This window comes from Nilaparvata lugens, chromosome 7, assembly GCF_014356525.2.
Source record: "Nilaparvata lugens isolate BPH chromosome 7, ASM1435652v1, whole genome shotgun sequence".
NCBI lineage: Eukaryota > Metazoa > Arthropoda > Insecta > Hemiptera > Delphacidae > Nilaparvata > Nilaparvata lugens.
The window spans coordinates 1251805-1265043 of record NC_052510.1 but is presented as its reverse complement, the minus strand read 5'-3'; the positions used below and the strand labels follow the sequence as shown (position 1 = coordinate 1265043).

General features: G+C 37.4%; 1 protein-coding gene across 1 annotated transcript in view; it reads left to right on the top strand.

Moving 5' to 3' along the window:
• Nucleotides 1-13239, top strand: part of LOC111049754 (GTPase-activating protein and VPS9 domain-containing protein 1) — a 96782-nt gene that overhangs the window by 37273 nt on the left and 46270 nt on the right. Inside the window, exons 9-13 of the mRNA XM_039433413.1 lie at nt 3952-4091; nt 6147-6279; nt 7515-7706; nt 11074-11259; nt 11653-11774. Coding sequence (XP_039289347.1) covers nt 3952-4091; nt 6147-6279; nt 7515-7706; nt 11074-11259; nt 11653-11774 — 773 coding nt within the window. The remainder of the gene's footprint in view (nt 1-3951; nt 4092-6146; nt 6280-7514; nt 7707-11073; nt 11260-11652; nt 11775-13239) is intronic.

Below are 13239 nucleotides of genomic sequence, written 5' to 3'. Positions count from 1 at the left end.
TGCAAATGACCTTAAGAGAGAGGTCACGTCCGCATACAGGAGCACCGGACAAAACAAGCGTTGAATTAAACTGTTAGTTCTATGAAAAATAGAAACTAAATACATGATCATGAATAAATATGTACTAAAAATCAAGGCTTTTGGATGATATTGTTTCTGGACTTCAGCTTCTCCGCCAATTTTGTAAGATGCTCCTTATTAGATGTAAGATGAACCTCGATATAGTACAACTTCTCAAGGGACCGCTCGAAAAATGCATTATTTTTAATCTATTACATCAGATATACCGGTATCAGCTACCCTATGTAGAAGGCGGTGGCAAGGCACAGAATCGGCTACGCTTTTCTCCTATCTTTATGTACTGCCATTATAACGTGGACCTCACTATAGTAAATCTCAAGGGTCTGTACTTTTCCTTCGTGCGTACGAGGTGATGTATATGCCAATATTGGAATAGTATTAAACTATTTTAACAGCTTTGTCATTAAATATAAAATGATCATGTCTTGTGCATTGTGGAGCAAGACGACATTTTAACAGGTGGTCATCTGACTGGATATCACCGCAGTCGCAGTGCGGATCGTCAATTTGCCTCCAGGTTGTACTGAACTATTTGAGCTATTTGAACAATTTGAGTCCTGTTGTACTTTATATCAAGGTTGGAATCTGTATGGATTTTACAAGAGACTGCAGAAAAACGGTACATAAAGCTGCGTACACATATTCGTGCTTCCAACCCGCACCGAGCACGCTCCTCCCTCGTACCGCCCTCGTACCGCCTTCGTACCACCATCGAACTACAGTCGGACCGCCCACGCGCCCATCATGAACGTTATGGAAGATGTTAGATCTTCTCGCGTTCCCCGGTCGAACCACTCTTGCTCCCCGGTCGATCATCAATCGCTCTGCTGGAGTGACGTTCGGTTGCGGAGCAGAGCGAAAGTCTGTACGCACCTTTACAGGTACGGGGTATCATAGAGAAATGATAGCATAAGAAGATATCCCACGGTATAGGTCGTTTATGTTCAAAATTTCAAGCCGATTTTGTTAACTCAAGCCTATTATCAGAGCCAGACCGTATTAAGCGTTCATTCAAGCATTTCTTCATGCCTTTTTTGATGCGCCAACCGTTTTTTGATCAGCCAATCGGTGAGCTATCTGCCCTGCCGACTCTAAAAACGCCCGCTTAGTATGGTCTGGCCCTAACTTTTTTGTTTTTAAACGAAAGGTCAGATCAGGATGGTTATATTATGAGTATTTATCAATGAATACAATTTAACATATTATATTATATTACATTATTATATAATACATAATGTAATAACAGTGTACTATATGAGTATCTATCAATGAATACAATTCAACATATTATAATAATACATAAAATAGTAGTAATTCACATTCTCATAATGGAGAGTATTTGATCAAAATTGTATGGTCTAAAAATGAAAATTTTGAGTATTTTTTCAACATCAGACTATCATCTCATGAATCACTTGATACTAACATGAAATAAGAGAAATCATAAGAAAATATCCCATGGTATAGATCTTTTACGTTCTAAATTTCAAGCAAAAATTTCTGTCAACTCAAGCCAATTAGTCGATAATATTGTCGACTTCTGTCTATTATTACTGTGTTTTTAGGGTGAGAGTGTAAGAAGGGCACAGTATGAGAGACTACCAGCGTCACATAGCTTCACCAAAACAGAACTACTATAGTGGGGTCCACGTTATAATGGCAGTGAAGAAAGATAGCAGAACAACGTTGACGATCCTCTGTCTTGTCAATGCCTTCTATAGACGGTAGCTAATACAGATTTATTGATGTACTATTAACTGTTCATTCTCGTTTAAAATGATCAATCATAATTTATTAAGCAAAAATTATATTTTTAATAATATCGTAATAAATTCTCTTGATTAAGATGAAATATTTTTTAATTAATTATTTTTTTATTTTTATTTTGTATTGATTGATATAATAAGTATACATCATATAAATGATAGGGAGAGGAAAAATAAGGTAACCTTGTGCTATTCCTCTCCCCAATTTAGATATGGTTACACATAGTCCGAAATAGGTTAAGTCTTGTAGCTCTTCACTTCGCAAAATTTTCAGACCACTAATATGTTCACAAAGTAAATTTTCAAATTTAGATGCTTCAAAACAAATTAATTAATTCCACATTGTTAAAAGAAGATCTGGCAACAGAGCAAAGCGAGAAAGAGATAGCGCTAACCGTTTTGTTGAATGATAGACAAGGATAGCAATACCATTGCTAATTATAACGTGGACCTCAATATAGGACTATCGGTTTGAGTTAACCTTCTTCTTCTTCTTCTTCTTCTTTTTCTTGACCCCCTCTGCCGTTACAGCGTAGGGGTACCAGCCTCGGTCCATCTCCTCCATGCAGTCCTATCCTCAGCCATTCTTCTCATATCTCTCATTGTCTTGCCTCTCTCCCTCCCCTGAGTTAACCGTGCGTGAATTTTGGAACATAAACGCCCTATACCATGTGATATTTTTTTATGCTATATTTTCTTTATGGGGGAATGTTCTATAACGGGGTGTACTATATATCGAGGTTCCACTGCAATCTAACAGCGTGATTGTTCTCACTTCTTTTCTTTTTAGGTCTAATGGAATTATAAAATTATGCTTTAATCAATGGCATCACTTACATTACAAATTCCGTTACACAATTGATATATTTGAAACTCAATATATCAAGTACCCTTCTATTTAATCACAACATAAAGGTGCGTACAGACTTTCGCTCTGCTCCGCAACCGAATGTCACTCGAGCAGAGCGATTGATGATCGACCGGGGAGCAAGAGTGGAACGCGAGAAGAGCTAACATCTCCCGTAACGTTCATGATCGGTGCGAGTAAAGTGCGGGGGCGGAGCGATTGCGGTGCGATGGTGGAACGAGGGCGGAGCGTGCGCGGAGCGGGTTGGAGGCGCGTATATCTGTACGCAGCTTAACACTTGAAAATGGATCTTGAAAAGTTGAAACTATTTTGGTTGTGATGAAATGTAAGGGTTTTTTATGTCTTTTATTAAATATGCATATGCACTAATAGGCCAATACAAAAATTAAAAACATTTAAAGAGTCAATAACTTGTTTGGCCTATGTTTACCTAGCGCCGCAGTGCAGGATGGTTTCTCACAGCTTGGCGTTGTTGTCGTTTGAGATGGGTGTCTGGCTTAGAAGTGTTTCGGCCGCATTGCAGGATGACTGTTAACGGTTGCCGGAAGATCAACAGCTGGGTTTTTTCGTTATTTTTCGTGATAGGGAAATTCTGATTGCAGATTCGTTCTTAGCGACCCCAAGTTTAGCCTAAAGGCTCAGAATGTCAACAATGTTTTTAAATAATTAAAAATCATGAAAATTCATTAATATGGTAGTACACCAAGTTTCTGGAAACTTTTTACTGGTGACTGGAGTTTATAGGCAACACAAAAATAAAAATAATTGTGGGAAAGAAAACTGCTGATGACGCGAATAAGACCGTCACTCCATTGTTCTTTTGTCTCGGCTGCTTGGCTGAGCCTGGCTGGAGGGATCAGATAACCGACTGGATTGATCTTTCGTCTGTCCGCTAGGCGGAACTACGCCGACCATTGCTGGGTGGAAGATGTTACTGCGGCCGCTCGCATTCCCACCAACGCTGCTATTATTTGCTGTCTCAGCGCCTAGTCCGAGTCAGACAAGCATCCAGCCTGCACTGCAGAGCTAGGTTTATAGCCAGGAGACATTGCTGTGTCCGGCCTGCAAAAACTGACCTTCAAATTGAGAATTCAAAATCCACTCTTTATTGTGTTATATATATATATAATATATATATATATATATATTATATATATATATATATATATATATATATATTATTGTGTTTCAGCATAACTGTTGTTTTAAATAATAGTTTTTATTGTGTTGTTGCAGCGTCAGCGAAAGGCTCGAGCTACAAGAGCGATGCACTAGATGAAGGTTTGGGAGGTGAGGAAGAGGTGAATAAGCCTGTGTTGGTCATACCGTTCGATACCAATGCTAATCCGTCGGTCGGGTTTCTCTCTGAACAGAAGGTAATCAATTGTTAACTTAATCATTCAGTTACAATTCCATAATATCAATTGAAAAACAAAAATCAAATTATAAAATAATTAAGACTGAGAATCCAATTAAACTTGCACTGTGCAAACGGCTCTAAGCATATGTTTTTTCTCTTTGTATAAAATAAATTGAGACTTTGAAAAGATATCCGTGTTGCCAAATTTGCGAGACTTCTATCTGTTTATGCAAGCCCATCTGACAGAATGTATTCAGTTCGACAACACAGTCGATGCAGAGTTGCCAATACAATATACGTGGTAGGTCCAGAAAGTAAGTTCCATTTGGTAATAAAATTAAATTGTGTACAGATACAAAAAGTTATTTATTGCACAAAATTCTACAACTTTTAAACTACTCATCCACATAACTACCGAAATTTTGCAGACATTTGTCATAGCGTGGCACAAGTTTTTGTATGCCTTCTTCGTAGAAATTTGCCGCCTGTGCCTTCAACCAGTTGGAAACAGTTTCTTTCAGCTTGTCGAAATTTCAGTTTTCCGGTAACAATGCATTAGTGATTGAGAAATTTGGGGAAATTCCATAGCGAGAGCACTAATTATTGTAAACCTTCGGTTTTCATGGATCTTGTCATCAATCGCGTGAACCAGTTCTTCTGTAACCAAAGATGGACGCCCACTTCGTTCTTCATCAAGCACATCACTACGTCCGTCATTGAACTGACCGACCCATCTTCTCACCATTGAATCACTCATCGCACTTTGTCCATAAACATCGCAAATTTGCCGATAAATTTCACTTGGGTTCACTTTCCTTGCATTCAAAAAACGAATCACAGACCTGATTCCACAAGCGGCGGGATTTTCAATCAACACTGACATTGTAAACAAGCACAACAAAACGTACGTGGCTGACAGCGATCTCCAAATGGCGCACGTTTCTTCTCCTTGATACAGAGTGTCTACCGCGTATGTGCGGAACTGCGATCGCAGCGCTGTAGCGGATATAAATTGAAACGGAACTTACTTTCTGGACGTGCTATCGTATCTAGTCACATGGGCTTGTATAAAAAGAGTGAAATTTCGCACAATTTGACAACACTCATATTTTCTCAAAGTCTCGACTTTTACTATACAATCTATAAAGCCTAGTTTACACATCGCCAATTGGCGAGACAGTTGTCTTTGGAGAATTGTCATCACGTGCTTGCGGATTGTCGGAGGCCAGACCAGTTAAACGAGAAGATGTTTATATTCGGCCAACTATTGGCACGTGAGTTGACAGCTAAACATGGCCGAGTTCTCGTCATCTGTTGGGACTGAACTGGCAAAAACAAGACAGCGCTACTGGCCTACACCGTTCACACGGCGCCAATTGTCGCGACAACTGAGGTTCCGAGTGGTGGGGGGCTCGCTGGGCCCAATTGACTGTCCATAGTCTACTCCCGGAGACAGTTGAATTTCGGGACAGTTGGCAAGACAATTGGCCTGAAGTGTTTATAAGAAGACAATAATTTCATGCCAGTCAGTTGCCTTATGACAATTGTCTCGCCAATTGACATCGTATAAACTAGGCTTAAGAGATAAGTATACATCTATAGTGAGGTCATGACGTTATAATGGCAGTGGATGAAGATGAAAGAATAGCGATGCCGATTCTCCGCATTAATTAATTATATTTCTACACTGTCAAAAACATAATTGGCATTGTTGTGGACCTAGAAAAGGATAGTACCACCGGCTTTGTCGAATGATAGACAATGATAGCAAAACCAAAGTTGATCAAATACTGTCATTATAACGTTGACCGCACTATATAAGGGCGAATTGAAGGCGAGCGGTAGCATAATAGCTATCTACACTCGCGCTCGTCAACATGTGTGACAACATGTCAACATGTGTTTCGCACTCGTCGAAAGTGTGGAGGCGGCACGACACTATATTAGATGACATTCTCATATTTTTCAAACTATTTCATTTCGCTGCTACCAAAATACATTTTTAATTGTGATAAACGAATAAATAATTAGTGTAATTTGGATTAAGAATGTTTGTTTGTGTTGATTGCAGGTGCTGGAAATGCAGAAGAAGGGCATCCTGGTGGATGACCTTGTGCGTGTGGGCATTGAGGGAGGAGGAGTGGGGATGCTGGCTGCTGGTGGCCTTGAACCCCCCACCAACGGGCTCGATGACGAACCAGAGGGTCAGTAAAAAATAATAGAAAAGAATATGTTAATTCACCAATAAATAAATAAATGTAGGCCTACATTAGGTGTCGTCAAGAATGAACACTTAGCTATAGAATAACCGAAGATTCGAATGAACCAATTCACTCAAAATGAGTATTTATCACATCCACAGTCAATTGAAAAATTCTTCTACATTATATGAGTTCTCTGTTAGCAGCTATTTAACTTGTGTTTTAAAACGGACTTGATTCATATTTCTTACAATAAGCTTCCTGAGCTTATTGAATGCCTTGATTGACAATATTCTATAATGGCCTCGGCGTTTTTTTTAACCTGACAAAAGGAACTCAGATGACATGCTTGTCTGGTGAAATGCCTGTGTATCTCAGACCTACATTATAATAATTTTATACCTTTAAAATAATAGTCAATAATTATTGCTATTATAATCACATGAAGTAGAATCAATGAGTTCCTGGGAAAGAGACGTAGAGACAGAGTTGGGAATGAGGAGATAAAAAGAGAACTGAACATGGAAAGCATAAGGGGAAAGATAGAGAGCATGATACTATAGTGAGGTCCACGTTGTAGTGGCAGTGTTTAAATAGCAATGGTATTGCTATCCTTGTCTATCATTCAACAAAGCAGATAGCGCTATCTCTTTCTCGCTTTGCTCTGTTGCCAAATCGTCTTTCAACAATTAACAAAATATTTCATCTTAATCATGAAAATTCATTATGAAATATTATTGAAAAATATAACTTCTTGTAATAAAATATAATTGATAATTTTAAACGAGAATGAACAGTTAATATTACATTAATAAACCGGTATCAGCTACCGTCTATAGAAGGCATTGACAATCGGCAACTTTGTTCTGCTATCTTTATCCACTGCCATTATAACGTGGACCTCACTTGGACACGTGAAGATAATGAAAGAGTATTGCCCAAGAGGACGATGGAAAGGTTTTCAATTTTATACTAGGCTACAGCGACCAGTCAGTCTACAGATGAAAATTTATGAGAAATTGCTAATCGATAAATCATTATTATTAAACGAAAATTCAAAATAAAATGTTGTATCCGAAGATTCGATTGTACCAATCCGAAGACTTCTGCTACTGCAAATATTGACAACAAATATAATAATATTTCTATCAAATCTTCCATCTTTTATGTCTGAGTTGTGTTGAGTTTGTATTTGTGTTTTTCGTTTTTATTTCAATCTCTTGATGTTTTTCTTGCAGTTGTGAGCGCTGTGGGCGGTGGAAGCGACAAGCAGACTCGTCGCACGCGTTTCTCGGTGTCGGGGGACGGCGAATCGGTGTGCGACAACCTGGAAGTGGCCACCTCGTCCAACCACAGTGTGACGTCATCCATCAGCGAGACTGAGGACCAGAACGACAATCTCAGCGACATGATTAGCGCTAATGTGTCTGGTGAGTGACAAACAAATTATAGTATAATAGAGAACATTCTAGGACCCACGTTGTACGAAATAATGTGCCATATGAACAAAGCTGAGCATTTGCTTAAACTTCTAAAATATTGAGCATTTTCTTCATTTTCCATAAATAAACGTGAGCAAAGCCTTTTGCTCATGCTAATCAAAAAAATAGTTTGAGCATTTGCTCAAAAGTAAAAGCTTATACTCAAAATTGTATGAATAAACTAGAGCATTTGCTCAACTTTTGAAGCAAATGCTTCAAAAAAGCTGAGTCTAGTCTAGAGCAGCTTATCACCTTTTGCTCATAGTAAAATGGTTCAACTAATTCGTATGAGGAAGAGGAAACTATACCAGATACGATCACAAGCAATAGTTGAGAACTATAAAACTATTTTTAGATTCAACCATGATAATATATCACCATTATCCCTGCAAAAGAATAAATACAAAAGATAGCTGCTACCTGTTATAAAGATAGCCATCACTAAATAGGAAATAGGCATTTAAGAAGATGAGAGTGTAGACGATTATAAAAATGTTATTGATATTATAAGAATATGCTGAATATTATTATAGATATGACATTTTTCACGCTATTATTTCAAAATTCTAAACTCAACTAACCTAAAACTCTATTCATAAATAGAAAACAGAGCAGACGACGCAAACACAAGCAGTGCCCCCTACTTTCATATTTAGCGCTTCCGTGAGCTATAAAAACAAAGTGAGGCTACAAAAGCGAATCAGCTGATGAAAAATCTTTAAAATACGTGAGCATTTTCTCCAGATTTCAGGAGCATAAGTTAAGAATATAAGGTAAAGCTTATTCATATAAAAATGAGCAAATGATTTTGCTTCTACCTTTTGCTCATGAGAAAAACCTTATGCTCCATGCTCTTGCTCATGAGCATTTGCTCTGGTTTTATTCATATGGGCCAATGTTGAATTCAACCAGAGTGAGGCGCAATTCCTCGTGCCTATAGACCATACAAAATAACTTCCGATTTGGAGGGATATGCGCAGCAGAGAAAAGTAGGGATACAGCGGTGCTAAAGCGGCCAGCTTTCTGTAGTCTTTAGTGAGTGTTCTACTGCTCATGATACGCATAGGTAGTTTCCTCTCTGAAAGGTTTGAGTCGACTGAACCTTCGCTTAACAAAAATCGAAACGAAGCGAGCGCTGGCAAACCAGCCATCCACACTCGTCATTTGCACGCATTGGGCGAGAGTGTGGATGCGGCATTATGGGACAACATTAATGAGAAAATGGAATCTTTGGCTAGTATACAGTGTTTCAAAATGAACGACCTAAATAAAAATCGTTGTATTGCTTCCGGTTCACGAGTATATCCATTGAATTTAACCACAGTTGAATGATGTCATCAAACGTAACCAAAACCACAAGAAACAATGATCTAGTCAGACCATAGTCAAATTTAATAGACATACATTTTACTGGAATTTATCAGTTATTGTTTAATTTGGGTTAATTTTACGAATCCTTTCAAGAATTCAGGACTTCATTTCAATCTAATTTGATGGGCTCAAGTTATAAGTTGAAATTGAAATTGATTTATTTTCTTCTTCTTTTACAAAAATACAATATAATTATATACAATATAAAATGTGAAGAAAGCTCCTCGTATGGGCAAATGCCTGTGAGTGAGGAGCGAGTTCCAAATACGATTGAGTATTCTATACTTGTAAGAATAAAGACAAATCATAGAAAATCATAGAAGTAAAGATTTTAGCTTTTAGAATTAATGATAAATAACAAGCGACAAAATACCTATAATAAAATCTAAAATACCTATGAGTAGTATAATACAGTATCTTTTCAAGTAGGTAACTTACACTTTTCAGGCTTCGACGTAGATGGATGCCAACATGCACTCCGAACACACACACACACACACACACACAAACTCATAATCTATTGACATACGTAGAAATAACATAATCTTCTAGTTCATTACAACTGATACTAGAGATCCACTCATCAACATTTTTTTTTTAAATGGCCAATTCTTTTATTTACTGGGTTTTTTTATATTTTCAGGTAATTTGGAAAAAAGTATATAGATTTTATAATGGGATGATGAGGAGGTGATTGTTTTTAGTAAGCGAGGAACAACGGTACCGGTATTTAAAGCAGAACGGGTCTGATACGTGTGAGGGATACCCGTAAACAGAGTTGATTTGTGTTTAAAAATGTACATGATCAAGGCTTTAATATAAATTTGGCTGATATTGTTAACTTTGAATTCATTAAACAGGGTTTCGGTGGGGTACCTTTTAGGCTTATTCAATGCTATTTTAATGATAAGTTTCTGTACAATAAGTAAAGGAGCAAGATTTGTCTTAAATGCACCCCCCAAGCAATTATTCCGTACTGCAGAAGTGATTGAATATAGGCATAATAGACTTGTTTAATTAATTTTGGGATAAGAATCTGATTCAGGTTTGAAAAAATGTACATGAATTTCCTAACTTTATGTCTAACTTGTTGAATGTGTGAGTTCCATCTTAGTCTACTGTCAAAAATTACACCTAGATATTTATATTCCGACACACGCTCGATAGAAACACATTAGGAACAATCATTTGGAGTGTGACAATTATGCATTCTCAAGCATTGATCAATTGGATCACCATCAGCTCTATTAGAAATAGGTAAGCATTTTGTTTTATTTAGGTTCATGGTGAGTCTATTCTGGTCGAACCAACGCTTAACAAGAGTCAGACCTCGCTCAGCTGTACCATACACCTCACTCCAGTTATTGCCCTCAAAGAGGAGCGCCGTGTCGTCCGCATATAGGAAGATGTGACCATTATCAATCTTGACTTTACCCAAGTTGTTTATGTAAATGAGAAACAGCAAGGGGCCAAGTGTGCTTCCCTGAATCACTCCAAATTCGCTGTTCCTATACTCACTCACCTGGTCAAGAATTGATACCACTTGGGATCGATTGCTGAAGTAGCTCTCAAACCAAGTCAGAGCTTTTTCTTGGATGCCTGTGCATTTCATTTTTTCCAGAAGAATTTGCCTATCAATTGTATCAAAAAAGTTAATGATGTGTTTTTTATTTTAGGATTGATATTGATATGATTTGCTATTAATTGTGTAGTTATTTGTGTGTTGATGTGTATCAAATAAAGTTTCATTTCGATAACTATTCCTGGACCAAAAATTAAGTAACGAAGCAGTGATCTGTGATTCAATAACCTAATATTATACGTAATTGGACACATAAACTTTTTGTAAAGATTGAGAAAGAAATGGTACAGGCCCAGCCCAGTTTTCCTCCATGGTCATAATTATATTAAGATTTTGTACAATAAATGAATGAATGTTTTTCAGGTCGAGACACGCCGTCATCGCAGATGACAGAGGGTGACGAGGGGGGCGGCCCGGGAGGGGCCAGAGGGGGCCAGTTGGAGGGAGGCATTCCGGTTGCCCCGCCCACACAGGGGGCCAACAAGCAGCAGTGTCGGTTTGACATAGACGAGAAGTTTGGAAAGTTCCAGATCAAGAAGCTCATGGAAGGTCAGCCCTTCTCCTAGATTATTTCTAGTAATTTATTAATTGAAATAAAATTATTACTTTCAGCTTTTCTCCTAGATTATCAATAATTAATTGAAATAAAATAAGTGCTGTTAAATACTCCGAAGACTTCTACACATCAGTTATTGGGAACAGAGAAAATAGTATGCTATAGTCTGAGAGCCCTCCATTCATAACAGTCACATGCCTTTCGGCTCCATGCCACAACTTCCATCTTCCAGAGATCATCCTCCACTCAATCGCTCCAGCGGTTGCGTGGTCATTTCAGATATCATAAATTGAATCGCTTTCTACACTATATTACATCTTCTTCGATGTTTCTAATTGTATTTATCTGATGTTATTAGTTTCTAAATTGTCTGCTTTTGTGTATAGGTGCAGCAGACGAGACAATTTCGATGGTGAGCGATACATGGAGCACAGATGTGTTGGCTAGCGACAGTGAGATCATAGAGGCGGTGCCACCCATGCAACCATCACTCCCAAATACACCGCAGGTATACTATTCTATTCAATGCATCACAATATCTTTTTATATTAAGCGAGCAATTTCTGTCCAACGGATCTCGAAAACGGCTCTAACGATTTTCACGAAATTTGGCACATAGTAGGTTTATGATATAAAAATTCAATTGCACTAGGTCTCATCCCTGGGTAAACTCGCTGAAGGACATGAAAAGGATAATAATTATTCATCATTGGAAAAACAGATGATAATTTCGTCGATAACAAAATATGTGAGTGCATGTGTGGAAGAGAGACAGAATTGTGAACAGCTGTTTGCAATTAATCAGCTTATCTCACGAGAAAAATATTAATCTAGAAATTTTAATCGACTTAATCAAAATAATCTGATTTGTTGACATGACATGGTATATCATTCTAAATTAGAGTATATCATAATTTTCAAAGTTAATCATTATTTTACAGTTTTAAGTGATTAGTGAGTGTTATTTTGTTATTCAATTTGGTTTGTCAACAATCTAAATTAGAAATTTTCTGCTTTCAAATGTTTGGACTGAAAATCGGACCTGAATTCAAGTGTATGGAACATAACCTACTTTTTGAACTATTTATAGTGTATAAATCAAAATTTGGGGAAGAAACAGTTTCGGGTTGTGCCTGTTAGTCCTTCCCGAATCATTTTGAAGAATTGTATTCTGTTAATAAATAAATGACGAGCAAAACTCGGTCCCCCGATATTAATTACATAATTGGTCTGTGTTAAGCACCACCGTACGGGACTGTACGGTGGGTGGCCAAAAAGTTCCCAACGAAACTCTTGAACTTTGTCCATGGTTTTGGCAGCAGTGTGTGGACGCGCGTTATCGTGGAGGAGAATTATGCGGTTATGCCAGATGACAGTGATCCAGACCTTGCACCTAGCGACTACTTCCTCTTCTTACATTTTAAACAGTGGCTTTGAAACCGAAGAGGGACTCAAAAACGCCGTTGTCAAATGGTTGCACTCTCAGGCGGCAAGCTTGACCTAACCTAACCCCATGTACAGGGCTTAAGGCAGTTCGGTACACCTTTTTATTTTTATTTAAATTGGATAATCTTTTTCAATTTTATTGTTAAGATCATTATAAAAGTGAGAATAAACAATAATCAATAATCTTTATTCTTGTCATCGAACATTACAAATGTTATAAACAAACGTCATGTGGAGATAAAACATAGCATTTATTTATTTATTTATTTATTGATAGAATTACAAATCATATGAATATGATCGGGACAGAACAACAGGCATAGCCCAAAACTATTCTGTTCCCAAATTTTGATAAAAATAATAAAATGTCCAAAAAATAGGTTATGTTCTTACTGAAAAAATTTAAAGTTCAATTTCTGTCCAAAAACATATATGAGCTAGAAATTTTGAATTTAGAATGATTAAAATACCAAATTGTAGTCAAATATTGCACTTAATATTACCGCACTTTGAATAAATTAAGTTAT